The sequence below is a fragment of the Phaethon lepturus genome, unplaced genomic scaffold, assembly GCF_000687285.1.
Source record: "Phaethon lepturus isolate BGI_N335 unplaced genomic scaffold, ASM68728v1 scaffold42525, whole genome shotgun sequence".
Classification (NCBI taxonomy): domain Eukaryota; kingdom Metazoa; phylum Chordata; class Aves; order Phaethontiformes; family Phaethontidae; genus Phaethon; species Phaethon lepturus.
The window spans coordinates 10,532-35,842 of NW_010541987.1; the positions used below are offsets into that span (position 1 = coordinate 10,532).

General features: G+C 43.0%; 1 protein-coding gene across 1 annotated transcript; it reads right to left on the reverse strand.

Moving 5' to 3' along the window:
- Window positions 1–235: 235 nt before the first annotated feature.
- On the reverse strand, window positions 236–22,270 carry FOXK1 (forkhead box K1). Its single transcript, XM_010287901.1, has 9 exons — window positions 22,251–22,270; window positions 21,568–21,765; window positions 10,925–11,081; window positions 9,488–9,634; window positions 7,557–7,750; window positions 6,236–6,402; window positions 5,219–5,500; window positions 3,071–3,295; window positions 236–777 (listed from the first exon to the last, which is right to left on the reverse strand). The coding sequence occupies exons 1-9, from the start codon at window positions 22,268–22,270 to the stop codon at window positions 557–559; spliced, it is 1,611 nt and encodes a 536-aa protein (XP_010286203.1). The 3' UTR covers window positions 236–556.
- Window positions 22,271–25,311: the final 3,041 nt, after the last annotated feature.

The following is a 25,311-nucleotide window of genomic DNA, read 5'->3' on the forward strand; positions in this document are numbered from 1 at the left end:
TGCTGTTGTGAGATACTGCACCCATCTTTCAGCATTTGATTGCCTTAGGTGGCCTTTTTAAAATGGTCCTATGGTTCAAAGCTCTGAGAAGCACAGTATTAAGGCATAGAAAATGAGGAGTTTTCTTTCCAGGGAGCAGATTGTATTTGTGTTACATTCCTTTAGATGCTGAACTGCAAATCCCATCCCCTTGGAGCCAAAAGGGGAAAAGACAGTTAGATATCCCAGCAGTCATACAATCAGTTGTCTGTATTTTTCTGAATTAAAAAAAAGAAAAAATATCCCATAGATAAAGAGAGAACAGAGTTCCACGTAGGTAAAGACAGAACAGAGTTCCACGTATGGGTTCTTGGGAGGGGTTTTCCATTCTTTTTGGCACCTTGTGATTCTAACAGCTGTTGACCTCCCATTTAAAAAAATCTGACTTTAAAAAGAGCTCTTTATCCACTATGTTTTGAGCTGTTACAGTTGTGTTTTGTTTTCTTTGAAAGCTGCTTTAGGGGCTGCTGCCACCCCATGCCCACCCCACATCACTCCAGCTCCTCCCACCGGTTCTTCATTCACTGGTTGCCTGTCCTTGTGGCATTGTAGATGTGATGACTCCGGTTTGGGCTGGGACTGCTCCACTGGACTCTTCTATCCGGGGTCTTTTGACTTCAGGTTCACTGGAAGAGGCTGCTGCTGTCTCTTCGGTCCCTGTCTCACATACCCGGCTGACTACAACAGGAGTGGATGAGCTGGCCTGGGCTGCAAGAAGCTGCAATGGATTTGTAAGAGCTGGGAATAGGACAAGGGAGAGAAAGAGAATTAATGTGATGAAGTACCACAAGCATTTGCTATTCCAGAAGACAAACCACCACAGTCAAATGTGACAGCTGGAACATATTCAAGTGTTGTTTTCAAGTCCACTTTGTAAAGCTTGCTAGCCTTGTCTCTCCCTCTCCCCCTACAGTCTCAGCTTTGTGCAAGCTTCCCAAACTGGTAATAACCCCTTTTGTGGGAGAACTCTCTTCTTCCTATCTGTTATCAAAGCAAGCATTGCCAGCTAACCAGTCATCTCCAGAAAGGGAGGATCAGTCCCCTGTTAAAATTACAGCACACCTTCTCTTTGAGAGGTAGCTCTCTGGACACCTACAATCAGAACTTCTTGCAAGCTACAACATCTGTGTGCTGTGCCTTCAATTTAGAGGGCCTTCTTTAGCCCTGCTTGCACAGTAAGAACAGCCAGTCTGTTGGGAAACTAGATCATAATCCAAATATTAAGTGTACTGACACCTCACTTGTAAAAGGGGCAGGAAGGAGATTACCCCCCACAACCAAATGCATTCCCATCATAACTGGGACCAGAACATAGGAATTTCTGGCTCCCAATCTTGTATTCCAGTACTGACAAAAGCTCTCACCCTCCCACTAATAAAAGTGGTGAGAAAAAAAAAGACAATTTAAGTAGCAACCCTCTGGAAAAGTGTCTACAATTCCCAGTTACAGACAGAGAATGTGTTTACACACTGGCTTTGGCACACAACACTGCTTGGAAAACAAAACACATGCAGTTTTTGGCCTCTCCATCAATCGCAGAGGCAGCCAAAGAGGACTCAGGAGACAGCATATCCTCTGCCCTCCAGACTGATTTGCAAAGGATGGAATGACAGAACATTAGTGGTGTGTTCGCTGCTAAGTGCATCAAAAAGGAGCCCTAGGATAAATAAAGAAAGCAAACAGAACAAAGGCCCTCAAAAGCCCAGCAACTTCTACCAAGGCATGGGAAGGTGGCTGTAGAGTATTAAGAGGGTTAAGGAAAAAAAATAGGGTAAGGATGAGGGCAGTCACCAATTACACCTCAGTGATTTAAAGAACCTAAACCCTGCAGTTGAAGAGAAGTTAACTTCATACAGACAAGAGTCAAGAGACTCAGGCTCCGTCTTGTGAATGAGAAAATTCACTACTACTTACAAAAAACCCAGATGCCACTGGAATACTTTCCAGTTTGATGAGAGCACTAGAAAAAATTTTGGTGAGATTACAATATTGTGACATAAAAACCGTTAAATATAAAACTGTCTGATTCTACATTAGACAAACACTACTACTGGATAGCAGCAACTCCATCAACATGATCTATTTAGTATCTTAATATCCTAGTTGCATAAAAGCCTTATTGCTATAATTTTTTCATTGCTCCAATAACATTCTTGCAATTCAAGTGCAAACCAGGTGATACTGCAAATAGACGTGGCAGAAAATTCTGTAGAAACATTCGTACCTTCATGAAAGCCATCAAAATGCCACTAGTGCCCTTCATTTCAAACTCCCCATAAGCACCAGCCTGGGACAGCAGAGGTGCTTAGCATCTCATTGAAAAGGTCTGTAAGAAACCTGGATATTACCATCCTCAAGTTATTATCCTTAACTGAACAAAACCTGAGGTTCTGAGCAAGCAATAAGAGGCGGCTGCCAAGACATAGCTAGTATAGGATTTTAAAAATCAGGCTTGACAAATGACTACTACACATCCTGTATATAAAAAAATCCTACATTCATTCACCTGATGAAATGGATCTTATTTCTCTCAGGCTCTGAGACCTTAAGATAGAAAAGTATGTTATTTTTGTAATACTCTATGGAGTCGTATTTCACAAGATCTAAAGAGCACCATGGAAATTTTATTATTTGGCACGCTGAAAGTAAAGGCTGTTTGTCAGAAGAAAACAAATGAGAACAGGCTCAACAAAAGAATCACTAACACTTTCAACATGTAACCCTTACAAGGTAGAGAATATAAGTAGTAATAAATGCATAGCCAAGGACAAAGGAAAGACACTGGACTTTTCAGAAGCAGTGCTAGATAGCAAAACTTTTCCACTAGAGAAAGGAAGCAGAGGTAGACAGAAGGATATCTACCACTGATATTTACAGCCACAGAAGTCGAAGAACGGGAATACGTTTGGAATTGGACACATGGAATAACCTGATATATACTAACTAAGAAGAGAAAATCCTTACAGCTTTACAACCTAACTGCTAAGCTTAGAGAGCAATTAAAAACCAGAAAGCGATGGAAACAGCCTACCATAAGCACTGCCGGTGATGCTGTTGGTGGGGATGGCATGTTTCCCATTCTGAGTGACTGCCCGCACGGGGAGCTGATGCTGTCCAATGGTCACTGGAGCCGCCTGCTGAAGGATCGTGACTGTCTGTCCTGGAACACCCTGTGCCATTTGACTGGCAACTGTCTGAATAACACGGCTGGCTGTAGGTATTGTGGCAAAAGCGATTGTTGGCTTTTCATCCATGCCTGCTTAAGAATAGAACAGACAACAATAATTTACTACCCTGGCTTAGGAGCAGGCTTTACTCTCATTAACATTTTAGTAGTGATACATACCCCAGGCTTACAGATGTGAAAATACCTCAGCACCACAGAAGATCAGAGATGAGTATTTGAAAACACTAAAATATTCTCTATTGCACATATACTCTATCAATATTAAGAACATTTTTCTTACAGCGTAATCCACTCAGCCAAAAAAAAAAAAAAAATCAAGATTACAAACTTGACCCTTTGTCCTAAAAAAAGCATCATCTCCCTTACTGGCACATAATAGCTGTGATATGGACAGCAGTCACTGCAAATCTCATAGCTGACTTTGTAATTACAGGCAAATTGGCCTGACTCAATACCACACAGTAGGAGAAGGCAATAAGATCTTCAACAATGCCTGGAGCCAAAAGTCTGCAACAGCTTGTTGTCAGGCCTGCACGTAGGTTGATTTACAAGGAGGTCTTTCCACAATTGCAAGCTTTTGCCAGCTATGGAAGTATAGGAAGAAATCAGGAGAGAGGAAAAAAAGATAGCAGGGCCAAGTTCCTGGATAGAGATAACTGTTTGAGAGCACTCAACCACTCATGTCACTTCCCAGGACAAGTACGGCGTGAATTCAGCAAGTATGTGACAGATACAGGACAGCCTCCTGCTGGGCATGCAGGAAAGGAGAGCCACTCTTCTCTTCCAGGGACTCTGTGGGTCTTAAAGCAGAGAAGGCAGGCAGGAGCACAAACTCATCAGTCCCGTAGGAAGAGAAGACTTCTCCCATTTTAACATTAATAGACAACAAGAGTGGAGTTAGATGGGACACAAGCATCCAGCTGAGACCTGCAGGCAGGCTGATGGGAAGTGGGAAGAGAAAAGGCAAGGAAAGAGGGAAGATTAGGAAGGGAAATGGAGCAACCAGGAAAAACAAAGATAAGGTAAAGACTAGAAAGGGATATGAGTGGGACTAAGAAAGGGAAAGTAGGGACAGAACAAGTGACAGCAAGAACTAGTGAAGAAAGAAGGGAGCAGGTGACAGATAGGCAGCTGTGACTGTTTGTGCTTCAGGAACATATATGGGATCCAGACAGGAATTTCTAGAGAATGCAAGTGAAACTCAAGCAGGACAACCAGTGTTGAACTAAAAATGCCAGTGGTCCTGCTACTGTGGCAGGGAAAGGTCTTTAATTTTTTTCCTTTCCTTAGAGAAGAACCATTGCTCCACTGCCCACATAAAAGCAGAGTAACTGGTCTTGCTGCTGGTGCAACACACATCTATCTTGTAGCACTAAGCCCTTCTGAAATGGCAAGCAGACAAGATGTTGTCTAGATCACAGCAAGAGAACATTTAACTCGCTAAATCCCCCAAGGCTGGAATTTCCAGCTTAGGAAAAAAAGAGGCCTTTGTTGCAACTGGTTTTTGAAGATTGCTTTAATAGGGCACTGCCTGCACTTCTAGAAGCACATGCTTTCCTCTAGGAATCCAGGCCTGTGGAAAAGAAGGGCTCAACCATTTATTTACAAGGCCATCCTGAAGCAGAGTTTCAGCCTTTCCCAGACTATCTCTTTTGGCTAGAAAAAGCACACATTTCCATAGCATATCCAGCTAAGCAATACACAGACATAATACTGATATCAGGGATAATATATATATTTAAAGCACTGCATGTTTTTTCAGCCTCTAAAAGTCTGTTAAGATTTGTTCCCCACAGGACAAGGGAGCACAGTTGTCCTGCTCACTGGTGGAGGTATCAAATGGAGTAGCTTTTATTTGGTTTAGGTTTTACCCAGAGACACATCTTTTATTAAGGACTAAGCACCCAGTGATTGAAATAGCATTTGAAGACCCATGCCCCCCAAGCCTGCTCAACACTTATTAGCAGAGTAGCAGGGGAGGTGAAAAGCTACCTCGGTGGTCACCAGCTAAGTCCAACACTGCTCCTGCAGCTTCATGAGCTCCTCCTGCTGTGCCCTGATTTGTAAGGATATATCCGTTTGCAGAGTTTGCAGAGGAGGTCACAACTCGGACCATTGTAACAGTGGGAGCTTGTTGAACTACGTGAATTGCATGACATGAAGGCTGTTGAGAAGTCACTATTGATGCTGGCATGTATGCGACTGGTTTTGCCACCAGAGTAGATGGTCGGGGAGGAACAGCCATAATCACTGGCTGGGCACTGACTGGAGATCCTAAACAGAGGAGAGAAGCGTACATTAATAGGAGAGGCAAAAAGGCCTACATTCATTTCACCTATTCACTTCTAATCTGCAATACTCAGTCCTTCCGCATTGGCAGGAGTGGGGATAGGGGGGGAAAAAAGCCAAACAGGCTTCAAAAATACCACCTTCAATCTTCTCTTTCCTAACTTACAAAAACCTTACTTGCTGTCTGAGCACATTTCTGTGAACAAAAGCCACAATAAGCCAAAAAAAAAAAAAGAAGCTTTACTTAATGAGCTTTGCCTTCCAGCTTCACCAGGAACATCCTATACATCAGGCCGGTTACAGCACAGCTGACAAGATAAGTAAGATACTTACCAGGGCTTAACAGATTACCAAGGCCCTGGCCACAGCACCAGAGCTCTGCGTAGCCCTGTTGATCTTATCCAGAAGGCTAGTAAATTAGCATGAGCAAGCTATGCACTGCCATGGCTACTCTTGCTGTCAGTTTAAAGCTTTAGAGCCACCTAGTTCAAAGTTAACTCCTGTGTTTCTACACAATTCTTTATCTCCTGCCCCCCTCATCCAAAGACTAGTAAGAAAAATGGTTTGAAGTTGCATATGCATCATCAGTCTCTAACAACGAAGTGGAAAGAGAGACCTACATCGTCCTGTAACACACTGGCAGAAGCATTCCTGTGGTGTCCTCAGCATGGCACTCAGTGCAACTGAACAGTCACCCTCTGTGAAACAAGAGCTACTCACCAGGTGCACTCTGTGAATACCGATACTCTGGAACTGAGGCTAACTTTGACCCAAAGTCGTGATCATGTGGAATGGGTGAGCCCTCCCGTGACAGGCACTCTGGAGTCTGTAGGCCACTAGAGTGAGGGGACAGCAGGCCAGGGTGAGTAGGGGAGGCAGGAGCACTCCTGAAACATCAGAACATAGTGTTGGCAAGCGTAGATTTATTTTTGACCACAAGAGAGTGGCAGAGACCAAGAGTCATCTCCAGTACAGGATCCTCTAGCAGAAGGACAGCCTTTCATCCACACTACCCATTACAGTCTTTCTGGAAAGAGTTGGAAGATACACAGTAACCTCACAAATGCTCCAGCACCAAATATCATCACATTATTCCTTGCTGAAGGAAACTGGACCCTTCAGAGTACGCTTAACATTTCATTTTAAGACCCACCGCTGACAGAGAAGCTGTAAGTGCTTCATGTTCAGATCAGTTTTATGATGTCAGGCCATTCTCAAAGGATCTTTGTCAGTGTTTGGAGTGACAGAGAGAGGAAGAAAGATACAACGTAGATGCAAGTGTCTGGCCCTGCACATGCTTACAGAGCAGTCACTCCCCTTTTTCCCTGTTGCCTCCCTCCACAACCACTGGGTTGCCACCTCTGGTCCCACACTGCTACCAAACACATGAACGCTTCTTTAATGACAAACAAGACAGAGAAGCTGATCAGATGAAAACCTCTCCTCCTGTTTCCCCCCATTTTAACAGACAGAAGAGGTGTGGGAGGAATGTTACGTGAGACTGCCCTAGCTGTGTGTTGAATTGCAAGTCTTATCCTCACAGCTACAGGGCTCAGAGAAAGCTGTCACTGCACACAGCTCCTCTTTTGTAGTTACACCACTGACTGCAGCAGCTACACAGAACACCCCCCACTGCTGGCAACCATGATCAACCTGATCTTCCCTACAAGAGAGTGTTTTAAATACCACAAAATTTATTCCCACTATGATCTAATCCACATCTAAACACAGCTTTCCTGAAATGAGAGATTGGCATCTGAAAACACTTAACTACAGTGATAACTGCTTTGAATTTCTTTGAAATGATGCCAAAACAGGTATGTTATTTGATGCATTTTTGTAGTTTGGTTCTGTATTTTTTTTTTTTAGTAAACACTTAAGAAGTCAGAACAATTTTCAGATTTTGCCTCAGGACTATCTAACTCTATTACCTCTCAAACTATAAACAGAAGTAAACTTTACTCACTGTACTTCAGGAGAAGTTTTTGTTTGTTTTATTTGTAATGCGTTTGGCACAGAGATTAGAGGAAGTTGAAGTTACCTGGAGGAGAGAGGCCCAAAAGGTGTTCGGAAGCAGGACACTCCTCTTTGCCTTCTTTTTCTAAATGCTTGCTCTACTAGTTTGGCTTCAGAGGCAGGGTCAATTCGCCAAAACGAGCCCTTTCCAGGCTCCTCCTGTGAGCGTGGGACTTTAATAAAATAACGGTTCAAGGAGAGGTTGTGCCGAATGGAATTCTGCAGGAAGCAGAGGAATAAGATGATTATTTTGCCATAGGGAAGCATACAACAAGACGAATAGGTTTTGCCACACAGCTTGGAAAATAAAACCCACACCACCAGAATCAGTGTTGAAGACAGAAACAAGTCACTCAACTCACACAGCTCCAAAGTCACAGGAAAACTGCAAGAGAAAACCTGGGGAAACATGTCAGAGTTTCTATTAACCATGCTGAAAGATGAGTTTGCTTGGTACTACACCATCATTTAAATACATCTGGAGCCAGGCAGTGCAGTGACTTTTCTGTGGAAAGTCATGAAAGCAGAGCTTTCCCTGAGGCAGGGGGAAATCACTGTAAACCACATCAGAACTCTCTCGCAAAAGACAGGCTTTATTCTAGGCAAGCGGAAAAAAATGCCTGAGCCTGTGCTAACTGCTTACCTGCCAAATGATCACCAGGGCACCCAAAAATGCCCTAAAGGACATTGCATCTCGTGGCAATCAATGCAAGCCATCCAACATGCCCTCAGACCGCTGTCTCTGAGAAGAATCCACTGTCTATGTGGCACTAGTCTAGCACTGTATGGCTCTCCAGATGTTGACAAGACTATTTATCCTTTTCATTGCAAAAGCCCACCCCTTACTGGGTGTAGTGCTGTATTTTGGGCTAGGGGAAAGGCTCGGTAAGACCAGGTGTGCACAAGCTCATTCCTGTTCCACTTTCAAAACAAAACAAGAGCTTTTGTAGCAGCTTTGGACAAGCCCTTCACAAGTGAAGCCTTACAATGCTACTGGTAGGGGAAGGGAAAAAGGCAACTTCACTCTCCTCTGAAATGCTACTCTCTTTGAAGAAGGACACAGCAACTGGTTCACAAAGCACAACTCTGCCGAGCAGGTTAAGGCAGGAAGTGAATTCCACAATTAATTAGAACTGCAGGGAAAAGCCAGGGAGGCAGAAATGTATTTATTCCAACTGTACTCAAAGTGCACCAAGCAGTACTGTTTCTGCCAGTTGAACACAATGAAATCAGCAGCTGCAAGAGTCCTTCCAGCTGCATTAGTGTATTATATTCAAATGACAACACCCAGTTCAGAGGTGTGATGCCAAGAAAAAGTCTGAAAGCAGGTGGAGTTGAGGTTTCTGGAGCTTTGAAAGCAGCCCTCATGTGAACATTTAGGCTTGATTTAGTATGTGTTAACTACATCTAAACTCTCCTACGAAGCCGGTCAGATTTCCTTTGTACCACAAGGAAGGCACAGACTTGAAATTCCCCAAGTTCCCATTCTGAGATTCAAAACTTGCAAACTGTGACTTAGGCAATGCAGTTGATACACTGGGAAAACAAAACATCTGTGATGATTTAAGGTATTATCATTAAAAACTGGGACCCCGGTTTTATGCTGGACGTCTTTTCCTTGGACAGATCATACCAAAGACAAGGTGAAGGATTAAGCAAGATTCAGGCAAGTATCTGGGCAGAGGAGTCACCGATAGGCAAGAATGTGGAAGAATCAAAACCAAACATGATTACAGCATTAAAAGGGCTTCAGAAACCCAAGAACCCAATAGTAACACACTACATTGCCCTAGAAAGTATTTAAAAAAACCCCTAATCACCCACAAACAAACTAGTTAGCTTATGTTAAACAAATTTACTCTGGGAATAGTCAAAGCAGCTCTATTCCCACTGCCCCCAATCTTTAATAAATCCATTTCAAAGTAGTTTAAAAGCTTGTCAGTGTCAAGAACTCACCTGCCAGCCTTTGTCAGCAGTCCTGTAATATGGATAATGCTTCGTAATGTGGGCATAGATCCCACTTAGTGTTAATTGCCTGTCCTGTGCTGAAGATATAGCCTGCACAATTAGCTGAGCATAAGAATAGGGTGGCTTGGATTCATCCTAAGGGGAAAAAAAAACCAAACAGAAGTTTAGTCACTAACAAAGAATTCCTACACTAGAGTGTACCAACAACGCAAACTAAAAAAGCACATTGGGCTGTAGTTTTCACAGGGGCTAACAGAGCATCAGGGGCAATTAAGAGGAACATCCTCTTCTTCCTTTTCACTCCTGTTTTATACTGCCACCTCCCAATTTAGCACGAGCATTTGTGTGCAAACAGGGCTATAGGACTGAGCCACATTAAAGTATCTCCTTCCCTCTCCCCACAAACACACACAAAAAAGCTAATTTTAATCTGATTTAATTCTCCACTGAATTTACCACATGTGCTTACACCAGCACAAGGCACAGGACCAGGACAAACAACTGGAAGCAAAGAGTTAGAGGGTGTAGGGTACGTTCACTGCTTTCAGTGTGCATGAAACTAAAGCCTTCAATTCTTTCCAGCTACAATTACACTTTGTTAAAAAGGTTTCATGCAAGTATGCTACCAGCTCTCCTCCCAGCAACAAGCCCAATATGAAACTTGATCTTGTCCCTTCCCCTCTCCAGCAGGATTTGTTTCATTCTAGGAACTTTAATTTGTTTGCCAGATCTCATATTCCCAGCTCTTCATATTACTCCATCAAGAACAGCCCTTCTTGTCTCAAGGGAGAATTCAATCTACAAAAAAAAAGTCATCTAGTATTGTGCTCCTCCACCCAATCCCAAATCAGGTGGTTTTGGATCTAAATCTTTAACTTTGATCTGAAGATCAGCTCACCAAAATTAAATGTTATAATGATAACGAAGTTATTTTTTTAATCTAAATTCCACTTGCTACTCTCCTCATTTAACACTTGCTTGACAGGCCTTCATGCTTGTCTTAAAGTCAGAATACAGATCTCTCATGGCAAGGAGACTATAGTTTTTTCCCCTGCTTCCCCTTTCTCCAACTGTGTTTTCCAAAATACCATTAATTAAAAGGAGAAAACAAGACTCTGAATTTTAAAGTGCCTCTTCTTTCTGGGTTCTTGACTTATCAAGCAAAAAAAAAATTATTCTTGCTTAACTATTTTAATGAACGACCTGAATACATTTTGGGCAGTTAAGCAAGCAGATTCATCATCGACCACTAATAAGACGCTGGTTTGAAGGCATGGTCTCAAAACCCTGGAGGATACTGTATACTATGCCTATGGCCCGGGTATTCTTAGACACCTTTTAACTATACCCAGCACTAGCAATAAACTGCCAGGTCTTAATAAGCCTCCCAGTGAGCACCGCTGGGTAAGTAATGTTTCTCTGAACCTTTGGGCTGTCCCCGCCAGATGCATCTGCCTGCTGTTCTGATGCTGCTTTTGCGGCATACTCCGCTGCCAGCTGCAGATCCGAGGTAATGTTGTGAACAAAACGATATCCTGAGGATCCAGCACCACGTGGACTGGCCGGGCAAGAGTTGGGAACACTGGAGAGGCAAAAAGGAAATACAATTATTTGTTACCTCATTTATTAACTAGACACATAGTTCTTACTCTCTAAGCTACAGTAAAGCTCCCAGGTCACTGAGAAGCAGATATGCACTGGACTTATTTTGCCCCTGTGATTTACCCAAAGCCTAGAAAGACTGAGGAAAAAAAAAGTCAGGAGATAAAATCGGAATTTCTACAAAATCCTGACCCTCCTCCCCAACCACTTTCTGCAATCACAAGACAGCAAAGTATTAAACAACTCCTCTGTATTTAGAGAAGCACTTAAAACAACGCGGGACTTAAAACAACACACACGGTATCAGGTATGAATACTTAACTAAATAAATAGCTTGCTATGATAACTTGTGAATGAACAACCTGCCACTCTCCTTACAACAGAGGTAATATCTAATCAATCCTTCTAACAGATACAGGCTATGTTCTTTTACAGTATCACAGTTTAAGCATGCAGTGCAAGCATCTGCCATGAGGGTCCCTAACACAACACCCGAGCTTCAGAAGATCATACCCCGATGGGCGCCACACAGCTAGAGACAGGTATTTGCTTGATTCACCAGCACAGAAATGCAGCTAAGAGGGGGCTGCAATCACTAGCAGGTAGCTCAGTCATCAGCTTTGGCTAGCATGGGGAAAAGACACGTTTAGAGTCCCAGGGCCACCACAAGATGGCATTACAGGAACAATTACCGAGCAGGAAAGCCATGCTGAAGCTGATAAAAAGCTACGAACAACTAAAAGGTGGCTATAGTTTGCAGCACCACTCAGGCACACAGAAGTCAGTGCTACAAGATAAGACCAAATCAGAAAGGGTCGTCTAGGGATCACACATCCTTGATTTGCAGGGTTGGAAGGACGGGAGGAGAAGGATGAGTCTGGGAATCTGAAGTTCCCTTTTTCTGTCTCTCCTGTCCTCTGTGCTGTCCGGCATCGAGGGGTGCAACGCCAGAGCAGCATGATGCATAGCCAGACCCGAGAATTACATGTCTTCTACTTAAGAGCAGAGAAACAGTGAATAAGAAAACAAAACAATACGCAGAAGATTTAGGTAGTAAAACAAGCAATTGAAATTGTAGGAAAAGATGCAAATTGAAGCCCACAGCTGGGAACGAGAACTCAGTAAAACTGGCATAAACAATCCTCTTACCAGTCAAATGCCCAATAGCAGTGCTAAGCCTGACACAAATAAATGCAGTAACTGACACTCCGAGCACCGTGCTAAATGCTGCATGAAAAAACACAGCACACAGTCCCTTCCTCAAAAAGGTGACTGTTTAAAAGCTTCCCCCCACATGCATGTACACATGTGGACAGAGAGGAAACAGTGAGGCAACCCCTGTTTGCTCAATGGGCAACCCTTTCGGTGCATAAGCAATCTGATTTCCTAGCAGTCCAGCCTGTCAGCTGAGAAGTGCTGCTTCTCCTTGTGGCGTCTTTGCAAATGGCTGCGGTGCTGAGCTCAGCACAACCGAGACCGCTTTCTTTTAGAAGTGAGTTACAGGAGGGGCAGGCTGGGGGAGAGCGAAAAGGCAACAGAAATACCCAGCCACAACAAACCCTTGCAATAGGAAACCCAAGCTCACCCATCTCCCATATTCTAGCCATGCAAAGTGTTGTACAGCATCCGTTAACTCTTTCAGCACCCACCAATAGTCCTTTGCATTAATGGGTGATGCTATTTAGCAGCCCAGCAGGACATGAAGCCTTCAGGAGGTGCAAGGTTGATGAGCCCACACGTAGAAATCTCCCTTTGCCAGAGATAAAGGCATTTCTTACCTAGCCTTTCAAAAAGCAGAGACCTGTTTGTGCAGGAAAGTAATCAAAGTTTGCTATTCCGTGCTTTGAGCTCACTTTGGAAGCGGATAATGCTAAACCACAGAAGACGCTCTTGATGTCTTAGTATTCACATGGGGAGCTGGTGTGAAATTAATTATTCTGCTGTCATTTTTCAATAGCTTCTCCATATACATACTTCTTACAACGTGTAGATAATTACAAATGAAAGTCATTTTCATACATGAAACAATGACAAACCAAAAACACGTAAATTCTTTTTATCTTTGTTTGGTACTTGAGCAATTATTGTAACACACGGACTAGGAATGGAATAGGATGAAACAGAGTTTTCTGATTTTGTTCTTCATCTGCAGAAATACATGAACAGCAAACCACAGAGACAGCAACCAAAACTCAAGTCAAAGGTGTGGAAGAAGAAAGTTCTCCAGTAACTCTATGCTCTGTATAGAGCTGTATTTCTTTGTTGTTTGTTTTTTTTAAACAAATAAATAAAACTAGTATGGTTTCAAAGATTGTCCCATGTAGTTCAGATACAAGAATCTATTTGGTTCAAGATCAGCAGAAGTAGTCGTCCAGCTTTTGCTGCTCAAATTTTAGCTTCTGAGGCTGATAATGAGTTTTAAGTATGATTGTTTGCCTGTGTTTAAAAAAAAAAAAGGGGGGTGGGGTGCGGGGGGAGAAACCCTTATCCTCCTGCAGGGCTGTGATTCCCTTGAGTGCTGACAAAGCCCCTCCAACCTCAAGTGTTGATAACTTTTAGAAAAGCCAGTCTCTCCTAGTAAATAGTCACTGAAGAACCAGACAGTCCCCTGAAGAAGCAGCTGTCCCTTGGGACAGCCACAGCAGTAGCTGAACATTTGCAGGAGGTATTTTTCTTTTCTGGGCACTTCTGCCCAGGTAGACCTGCTTCCTTTCAGCCTGGATCAACGATCAAATGAAGAGATACAAGTACAGAACAAACATCATGAACTTTTAGCTGCTCCTTGCAAAGAGACAGGGTAACACATGGCTGCTAAGTGTTCAAGCTCTCAGTCAATCACCAGAGAGCTCTTCAGAGGGAAGGGAGAAAGAGCTGACTACTGGAAAAAATGAGGCACAATCTGGTCCCCCCATTCCCCCATCCAACATGGGACAGGAGGAATGAAGAAACAGTTTTACTAAAAATACCCTCCGAGGGTTAAGTTAAAATTAAACATTAGTGCAGTCAAAAGAAAACAAGCAAACACAATGCAGTGACATCAGTTTCCTGTAGTTCCTGGAATTCTCTTCACCACCCAAAAGCTGGGGTCTGGCTGGGGACACTTGCATGCACTCACACCCCCTTTAAAAATATTATGGAACAGAAAGACTTTTCCCCACAAACACCTGTTTTGCTATAAAACAAAAATCAAGTGTGCGGACAGTGATTATGATTCATTGGATATTAATACTGCATCAATACTAGGAGATAACTTGATCCATTTTGATACTATAACCTTTTACTGAAAAAAGCTACAGCTAGGTTTGCAATTTCACCCAGCTCTCAGACACCCTAATTTACTGCTGTGATCCATGCTTACTGTCCATGCAGGCAATCTTAGCTTACAAGCAGTCCAAGCTAATTTGGGTTAAGCTCATCTGCTAGGGAAGAAGGCATTTTGTAGAGGATGCAAGTGTTTTATACCATTGAAAGACACAGAGCACATAAGCAAACCAGCTGCAGTTACCCACAGTCTTAATCCTGTGGCACCATGGTTAATGCCCCAAGTCCCAGAGATCTTTGATATCCACTGAGGATTCAGCATCTCACCTTGAAACACTGACTGCAGGCAGCCATTGAACTGCAGTTCCCCAAATACCACCTGGACACTCAGCTTTAGGACTGGACTACAACCACATGCTGAATCACATCGGTCCTTTGCAGCATGTTTTCCATTTAATACTTAACCCTTCTTCAGCTGGAAGGCCAGAAAGATGAGAGCTGAATGCAGCGCCTGCAATACATTCACCCATTTAACGGGCAAAATTGCCTTTTAAACACAGGGCTTAACTTCTGGCTATTGAGAACATAACAGGTCTTTGTAGCATCACGATTCACTTTCAACTTGTGCCAACAAGAATCTAGCCTCTTAAGTTCACAGCACTTTCTAGCAACAATTAAGTCTTTAAGTGGCAGCTATTGGAGAATACATACAGCTTACTGCATTTCTGCTGGAATGTCCAAAATCAGTTTAACTAATGAATCAGGGGGCAAAAATAGGATGTACTGCTGTGTGCATGGTGTGTCTACACCCAGGACACTGTCTTGCTTATCTCTTCTTATTTCAAAAAAAGAAGGATACAGCAGATCCAGAGAAGGTACTGATACGATACGGACCAGATTCCATACAGGAAACAAACAGTTTAAGATAGAAGCTGAGGTGCAAGGTGACAGACCCTATAAAAACAAAGCCAAGAGGTGTCCAGCTCCTGGCCTCTTCCAATAGAAGAGATGCGAATACAAAATGAAATTAAGCAGCACGTCCAAAACAAAAGAAAGCGCTTCTAAATTTGTAGTTACACTGTGGAATGACATGCTGTAAGACAGGGCAGATGCTAAAAGTCTATGTGAATGCAAAAGGTTATTATTATACAAGTTCTTGGGGAAAGGAGGAAGACAGGGAACTCATCAGGGGCTTTATTAGACAGATAGTCAGGAAGTTCCTGCTCCACAAAAATGGTGGAGGCAAACTGCACATAAGTCAGCACTACTCTGTATTTTCTGTGTTCTTATATCACCCCAAAGATACCTGTCTGAGGCAGAACACCGGGCTAGAGTGATCTGGTGCCTGAGCCCATATAGAGATTCTTATGTAAAAATCTACAGATTCTCTCAATGCTAGCCACATTTTACAGACTGGGGTGGGTGTGTGTGTGTTTATATATAAAAATGAAGCAACAAGTGGTTAAATGATTTATTTACAGTCATATTACAAGTCTATGAACAAGCTGGGAACAGAAACACTCCCAAACTCCAGTGCCAATTTCCCCAGAAGGAGAGGCAGTATGAGAATGCAGGAAAGTTGCCCTATTAATTTCATCCTTTTCTGCATGAAAGATCTCTGTAGGGATCAAGCTGTAGAGGCTTAATTTAAGCCAGGTATGTGGATAAAGCACCTATCCTCTCTATGACAAAGAGGAAAGATTACCCGGGATCCCACATAAAATTGTTCACCTGACTTGGAATCTGCATTGCTAAAGAGGAAAAAACCCCATCTCTTCAACTTTGCGGTTTAGGACATGGTATGCACATGGGCAGTGCCTCTGAAAAATGCCTAAGTGCACATTTGTGAAGCAGGTACAAGAGACATAGCGTTGACAAGAGCTACAACCTTGGCAACACTGCCAATATACAGATTCCTGTCTGAGCAGGCAGGGTTTTTTAAGCCCCTATTGAGTACAATGGGAGAATCCCCATTTCTTAACATCTTCCCCACGTTCCTCCTCAAATGCAAATTGGAGATGCGTTGCCCTGCACACAAGGACTATGATGGACGAATGCTACAAACCTCAGACTACCCCCCATATTCCATTTCATGAGCCTGCAGAAAGGGACACCAAAAGATACAGGGACGCTTTTTACATGCAACAAGAATCAGGTCAAAGTACAGCACTTTGGCTTGCGAAACGAGCATTTCCACGATACACCAATCAGCAATAATGGGTGAGAATCCTCTGCTGCTCTTTCCTTCCCCGGCCTAGCCCCAAAAACATAACTCAAAGAGCGGCAAGTCCTTGCACGTTTCAGAAACAAATCACAAGTGGTGAGACTGCCAAACTAAGCTGGATTTTGATGTGAAAGGAGAAATCTGAGAGCTACCCTGCCTGCTTAACGCTGAAGAAAAACAAAGCTGTGGAACAAGCCACAGTGAGAGAAAGTTCGCTATCCGCAAAAGTTGAAATTCTTATTAATGGTCTATGCTCCAGTAGTTCCCCTCTTCGAAAGGAAGTGAGCTCACTCCAACCATGGATTCAGTGAACATTTTAGACTGATCAGGGGAAGAGGAAGTGTCTGTGTAGCTGGTGACATCTGCAACCTTTCCTTTAGCACATGGCTTGGCACACCGCCTCTAGCACATGGTCCATTATATGAAATAACCATGCATAGGAACTCCCAAGCCCAGTATAGATCATTACTTTTCTTTTGTGATGTATATGCATCATGCTAGATGGCTTGTGGTTTGGAGACAAGGGTGATTAAAAATAATCACTGGTCTGTCCAGTTGTGGGTGTTACCAGAGCCATATATTCTGCCTCAATGTAGGAAGTACTGGATAACCGAGACAATGCAAAAGAGCCTGCAAAAAACCTGCCTTGGAGCTCTTCCCTGGCTTTTCAGTTAAATGGCTAATAGTGCTACGGGAAGAAGGAAAGCCCGAATGAAATTGAGCAGGCAATATTTATGCATCCTGTTCCAGTGACTGAAGGCATGCAGCGAAGTCAGGGTTCATTCAGCTTGCCACTACATACCTTTAGAGGAAATATGCAAGTTCAGATTAAATCCCAAGTGTTCTGAAACAGTGTTGTACGCTGTCCTGGAGCCCATTAAAAAGCACTCCCTTTTTCCAAGCCAAGTCTGAATCAAAGCACAGTCATCATTTGCATGTCTACTATAACATGGCCTCACACACATACACACTCTTCCATCATGGTTTACAGAACAAAAGCTCAATACATAATTTATCTACTACACACTCTTGAAAAGCCATTATTACACTATACATGCATAAAAATCAGACAATGAATTTAAATGACCTGTTAAAGGCCACAAAACAAGTTGGTGGCTAAACCAAGATAACTGTAATTCTTAAGAGTGCAGGCCTCTGAGTAATCCACTATCAGAGCATGCAGCATGTTACTGAACTAATTTTGCCTAGTGAAAACAAGGAAAAAAGGAAATAAGGTTTAAAAAAATATAGCTTCTGAAACCATGGCAATTCAGTTTGCATCTTCTGGTTTATTAATCAAGTTTAGAAAACAAAAGATGCAGAAGGATACCAGCTGGTCTTTCATTATTCATACCATTAATTTCATAGTAAACTAGGTTTTGACCCTTCTAGCAGCAGCTGAACATGGGCAGGCACATTAAGTACTAACAATTCTTGAAAACACAAATTCGGGTCCACACACAAATGTGTACCAGTTTAGCTATCAGCACAGAATCTCACCAGACACTTTTCAAGCAGTGGTTCTCACAGGTCTCTAAGGGCTCTTCCTCTTACATGTCAAAGAATTTTTTTTTCTCCCTGATAAAGACTGTGTATGTGAGCTAACTATTCATGCCCTTTCAGTGAAAAAAAATATCAAACAAGTACAAGACAAAGTGTTCAAGCCCACAGCCATTCTGGCATAGAGATAAACCAGAAGTAGCAGCTGTAAAATACAAATAACAATACTGACCTCCACAGCACAGCATTTAGTATTTCTTTATTGCAGGTTTTTTTTTTTTAAAAAAAAAATCTATCAGTGAGAACATAATTGCTGTTTAGAACAGGGAAGCCTGTACAGAGAAATAATTTCCTTTTCATGAATACTAAAAAACCCAACCATGAGGGGCAGTGCTGGAGGGAGATGCTATTTGGAAAACTGAGTCAAGTTACTCCTAAGGAGTCATTAACACCAAATGGAAGATAATAAAAAGGAAAACTAAACACTGTAAATCTAAACTCCAGCTCAGCATGACTTCGAGACCAGGAACAGGCTCCTACCTCACACCTTGTTTCTGTGTTTCTGTTTATAATCCACGCACATGCCATGCTGGGGACTACATTACAACACACATATGGAGTCACATTCACATAGATATCATGGATTTAGAGCAAAACCAGGCAACGCTGTGTTTGTAGCGTAGGTAAGGAACTTCATGTCACCAGTGAGGGTGTCACCCAAAGAGGATCGATCCCCCAAGTGCAAGCTGCACAACCTTAAAGCCACATACCAAAAAATCGTCCCTTAACTCCTGAAACTGTGGATCAGTTCTGTCTCCCAAGAGGCAAAGCCAAATTTAACCAAACTACATATGGTATTCACACAGCTTTTCAATGCCTCAAATCTACTGATAAGAGATTTGGTGATGCTTTGCCCTTTGTTATGTTGTGTAAAATGGACAAGCTGCTTCTACCAATTTCTTAAAACCACAGCGGCCTTTTCCTTTTTGGAACATGCAAGTCTGACTTTTTTTAAAAGGAATTTTGAACTCAAAGTAGGAAGAAATAAGCCATGTCTATGTGTAAGCCTTACAGCATGCTTGCTGCCAATGAACATTTTCCCTTAAAGCTGCACAACAGCATTCAAAACATATCTACAAACAGCCCCTCCTGGAGATAAAACACCTAGTGAAGAAAACAGACAGAAAGCAGACACTTCTCCCTAGGAGTAAGCAGGAATCTTTCTTTGCAAAGCTGCTGAGGGTGGCAGGTTTGGTTTTGTTTAACTAAAGCTCATTCCCTCCCTAGGCAGTGCACTTTGCAGAGGGAAAATAAATAGGCTGGAAAAAAGCCAGAAGCTCACAGGGGGGAACCTGCCGGGAAGCAAGTTGCAATGTAAACAGGGAGACAGAGCAGGGCTGGGGGTCAGGAGGGCAGGGCTGGATCTGGCGGTGGGGGCGCAGGTACAGCCCCTTGCCCCGCACCAGGGCGGAGGCCGGAAAACGGAGCAGGGAGCCACTTTCCAAATAGGAAATTTCACCCTGCCCAGGATTTCCAAACTGCAATAATTTTCCATGGGCCAATCAGGGAGGAGCGAGGCAAACACACCAAATTAGGAAAGTCAACACTGGAAGGGGGAGAGGGAGGAGGAAGAGGAGAGCCCAGCTCATGCAACCACCTCCCAAAGCCAGCGGTGGGAGAGGGGTGCGGGTCCCACACTGAGCCCCCGCCAGCCCTGCCCTTGGGAAGGGGGAGAGGACACTCTGCCAGCCTCACCCACCACTGTGGGGCCATCAAGATAGCAGAGAGCTGCCCTGAAAGTCAGATGGCCAGAACGCATAGCTACACACTCCCCAAAGAGCATTCCCTTTCTTGGGCAGAAACATCCAAATCTCTTCCCAAAGGGTGGCCCACAGGGTACTAGAGCTGCCAGACCCTGCAGAGGGAGAGGGGAAGGATGAAGGGGCTGAGCAGGGATGTTTACAAACGTGTCAGCCCCTCCTCTGTAAGAGGAACTCGGAAACTAAAGGGGTTGGGCAAGTGAAACCTCAGATGTCTTTTGAGGTTTTCTGAAGATTTGGCTGGATTAGCTTCTGCTCAAGACAAACGGATGCAATCATTAATCACCCTTAGTAAACACTCCGTTAGGGGCCGAGCACAATTCAACACTACTATTTCCACTTTCTCCTTATGCAAAAGAAACATTCTCGGGGAGTCAAATATCAGTTGCAGGCATATGCCAGAGTCAAAAGATACAGCCTCTGTTAGTAACACAAACCACACTGTGCTGCTTTGCGCAAGATGACTGAATGGAAACTAACTACCATATGTTGGCAAAGAAACCACCCCCCTCCCCTCCCAGCAACAAGCTTCATCTAAAAAGAGAAGGTTAAATATAAACTAAAAGCAGTGCCTGAACAGAGGACTAAAACCACAGCTACCTCCAGCCCCTCTCTTTCTAGAATATCTGCACTGCACATCTGTGCAGCTCTGCAAGACCAGGGGAAAAACCCAAACAAGCAAGCGCCTCCAGATCTATGCAAAACCAAACTGTATTAATTGTGACACTGAAGTCGTTCTCAGCCATGTAAATTTGACTACTAATCACGGAATTAGTGCTGACTGTCAGAAGGTGTTTGTGTATTATACCTTTTTACAAGTGTACAGACAAGAAAACAAACCAAAGGCTATTTACTATTACCAGGTACACTCTTGCTATTCTGAGGCCCGCAAGTTTTAAAACTCTAATACATCATTCTATATCACGACTCTTTTCCTTTATAAAATCTATTACACTTCAAGTTAACAGCTTTAATGTTAAGAGATTAGTGTAACTTCATAACACCAACTCTGCCAAGAAAGAAAGAAAGAAAATATTCCAGACAGTAACTTGATGTTCAGGTTATTTCTATTGCACATTCATGAATCAGATTTACAAAAACTGCAATTTACAAAACAGGATACTCGCACAGATGTACATTCAGATTGCTACAGCCCCTCAAGTACATGGTCAGCATCCTACCCCCATTTCCTTCTATTCCCAGGAAACCACGTGCCAATGGTCACCCTTGTCCCTAACTTCAGATAACACAGGCACCACCCAGCAACAACAGAATATTCTTGAGATAAAAATAAAACAGGCAGTCCTAACATACAAAATATTTGTCTTTCTTTTCTCCATGCATAGAGGTAGATATTTCTTGATAGATATTTCTCATTCCACTGCCAAAGACAGACTAGTAACTCTCTAGTGTTAAACTAACACTCAAGTTCCCCCCAATCCTTTCAGTTCTTAAACAAAACCCTCGTGCCCTACTTCCAGCCACCATAACACAGTTTTTAGCAGTCTTCCGTAATTTTGAACATCAGATATTTAACTACTTATTTTTAATGGGGTATTTCGTGTACCAAGTGTACCAAACAAAACAGGGCTGACAGACTGGTGTGGGAAAACACAGATGGAGTTTCCAAGAAAACACACTTTGGAGAGTTAACATCTTACCTGATAGTGCCTGTGGGAGATGGGAGGGGACTGACCACGCTCCGGAGATCCGGCTCCGGGATGTGGATCTTCAGAGGTGATATTTGAGGGTAAAGTGGCCGAAGGGGAGGTGATGAGGCTTCCTCTTTTGCTTCCTCTTTGTGGTATAAAGATGTAAACTGGATCTTTATAACCGTGCTAGGGAATCGGAAAGTACATCTGTAAGGGAAAGAAAGGGAAAAATCAGTTTCACACATGATGCTAAACATATTTAAGTGGTTTTGTATGCAACTAGTGAATCATTAATTCATTCATAGCATAGAAGTCCACCATCTGCCCAGTGTCCCAGGCAGGATTACTGATCATTCATAAATCCCTGTAAATGTATCACAGTGATCAGACGCAAGCTGAAAGTTTGGGTCAGTTAAGTGATTTCCCCAAGGCCATGGATTCAATTAACGACTAAGCAAGATGCAGAACTATAATGACAGACTCTTGGGTTCCTGCTATAGCAAGGACTAGGAGTTATCTTTTATTGGCTCCTTGCACGCAACTCAGGAAGATACAAGTTACTAGAAAGTATCTAACCACAAGCAACATGGAGCAATAGAGTCATAAAGTCCAGACAGAGCAAAAAACGGCCTCCAGGTAAGACCAGTCAGCACTATTTAAAGACTGGCCTCTACATATTGTATAACTAATACCCATTTATATCTCTGCACATGATGCTAAAGGATCATCTAGCAGGTTTCAGATTAAAATACATTCATTTAGAAGTGCCTCCCTTTAGAAAGCATGGGTTGTAGCTAACAGGGTCAGAACAGGGCCCCTGCTAGCCTATAGGGCCTCATTTCTCTAAATAACTTCTTTCTAACTGTTATTTCGGGGAGGGGAAAAAAGATAATCACACATCTACCAGTGTAGCCTTAAGGAGATGCTCGGAAATTCAAAAGGAAATCAGCACTGACATTTCCCATATTTGAACAGAAAGCTTTCTAATTTATAGTGTCTAGAATAGGCACAGGGCTGTAAGAGCAAGTGTTCTGCAATTCTTCTTATTGCACTTTAATTAGACAATAATGTGCAATCAATACAAGCTTTCCAGGGATCATTTCACTGATAGTAAGGTTAAAGCAGCAGGAAATAAAAACCAGGTTTCACCGTGGGAAAGGCCAGCAGAGCACAGTAATTGTGCTGGCTTCCAGCATCTTGCCTACAGGAGGAAGTGAAGGGGCTCGAGCAGTGTTGTTCCAGCACTGTAAATGCTGGTGTAAGGCCACGCATAATCCTTTTAACCAGTGCCTTTTCAAATCCTGCCAGGTAACAGAACAAGGTGGCGGGCAAGTAAATCCATATTTGTGACCACCTTATCTTAATGCCACTATCAATGGGAATGCAGAGAAACATCCTATCACAGCTCTGAAAACATACTCTCTTGCCCTTGGTTCTTTCACACAAGGTAGTTCTGCTCTAAGGTAATGTTCAGAAACCTGCTGGGAAAAGTGCAAAATTACCATTCAGGCATAGGGGGCTCATTCCCATCTCCCACCTCTTCTCCAAATGAGCTGTCTCAGCATTCAGTGGCTTGGACTCACAATGGCTCTGCTACACACAGGAGTTTGCATTGCATTTAATTGACTTCAGAGGTCCTGCCACCTGCACTCATCAATGCATTAAATAAGAACATCATTGCTGGCAATGCAGCCTAATCATGTTTATCTAACCCTTCTAAACATTGTTCCCTGCAGACTCAATACAAATGCACGATTCAAAACTGCAGAGTGTCCATGCCTTGCAATGTCTGCCAGTAGCAGGCACACAGCTTACTCAGGTGAGCCTGAAACAAGACTGTTGAACCACTACTCTGGATTTTTAAGCTTTCATACTGCTACATGGATTTGCTTATAGAAAAAAGCAGAGAACACAAATTTGCAATGAGCATCACATGGACTAAGGCTCAATACCAGTATGAGCAAACCTTCATCATTTGTCACAAGCATTTACCAGGGAAAAGCTGAGCTTTCTTTCATAGAGTGATGGAATTCTCTGCTGCAACCCCAGGTGCTCAGCATTTTTCAGCATCTGAATCAAATACAAATCAGTCCTTGTGTAACCGTGTTCCACAACCTGTTGCTGATCTCAACAGGTCTGACTGCACAGAGCCCTAAGGCAGTTTTGCAGCACTGTTGAGGCCAGAAGATCCCCACTGCAGCTTCATACTAGTAAGGAGCTCTATTGCACTGCCACTTAAGTCTTCCTTTTCAGAAGAACCCAGTAATGCAAGATCCACATCTCCTACACATTACTGCTTCCAGGTGATGGTGCAGCAAACTCAATTCTACCATACTTACTGATGCTGTAAAAACATTAGGTAAATCAATACCTGCACCAAAAACACTGTGAGGCAGTCCCATCGGTCTGTGAGTATGGGCAATCTTAACAAAATCTGTTACTTTTCCAAAATCGTGAGTCAACCTGAAACAAAGTCTAAACCAACCTAGTAGACACATGCTGAAAAGGCCTGTCTAACACTGCTCTTCCTTGCGAGCCCCCCCCAAAGCTATCCGATTCAGCCACATGACTTACCCACAATCTCACACTGGAATGAGGGAAGAGAATCAGAGAGACAAGGGCTGACTACACAAGCAAACAATTTGTTGGCTGCTGTGATTTTGTTTTTAGAAAGACAGGCCTCCCAACCCACTGAAGCAGAACCCAGGACTCACAGCTAGCTTTCACACATTACGCTAGCTAGCACATACATGGCCATTTTGTAAGGAACCAGTCCCAGAAAAATCAGAGTGGATATATGCAAGGGTGCTCACAGCTTTAAAAGGCTTCTGCAGCCTGGTCTGTGCTGGCTTCCACTATTGACACTGCCTGCAAAGCCAAGGTGGGGGTAATTTATCCAAATTTGTGCTTTTACTGCTGTAAAAAAACCCAAGAAATGGAAATGCAACGCAAAATACAGTGTAAATTCCTGCCGAACTCCTCCCCTCCCTCAGGGGTGAGAAGGTGCCTGGGATTAACATTATTGTTCCAGTCTCTATCACAACCACCACAGTAAAGTGAACAGTGACAACAGCACAGCCCATGACACTGCTTCAAATCAGCATACATGCACCAATACGGGGGAACTGTGTCAATGAGAAATCAGAAAAGCATGATTTCTGAATCATCTTGTCACATAAAACTCACTTTTCATTACACTGAACCGAAATGCAGTTTTAATGAGCTTTTCTACTCATTCCCTTAATTAACCTCTTTCTGACCAAAAAAGGATAAACTCAAATTGTATCAGGTAGCCCTATTTAGGAGTGAGGCACATCAGTGCAGGATTTAAGCCTATGAGGATTATACTTCTATAGAAGATAAGCAAGACAAGGCAGACAGCCCAAGCAGAACTGAGCATGCATTCCTTAAGATTACTGTACATATTTCAAGTTATTTAAACTGAGTTATACTGTTTTATCCACGCTGCATGATTCCTGTCAAAGGTGCATAGCAATTACTACTACTGCTTAACACTTCCATCATGAGAAAAAGATGAAACTGAAAGCACAGATTAGACACAACATAAAAAGCTTAATGAAGTTAACTGGTATTTCCAAGGGTGCCCAAGAGGCAACTCTTTTAAGCACCTCTGAAGTTTCCAGCTGTTTACAGAGGGGTAAATTAATGGTTCGCAAAACCTCTTGGTCTTGGTGCAGGCACGAAGCATCCTGCTTCAGTTCCAGAACTGCTGAGTTTTTACTTGATAACCTG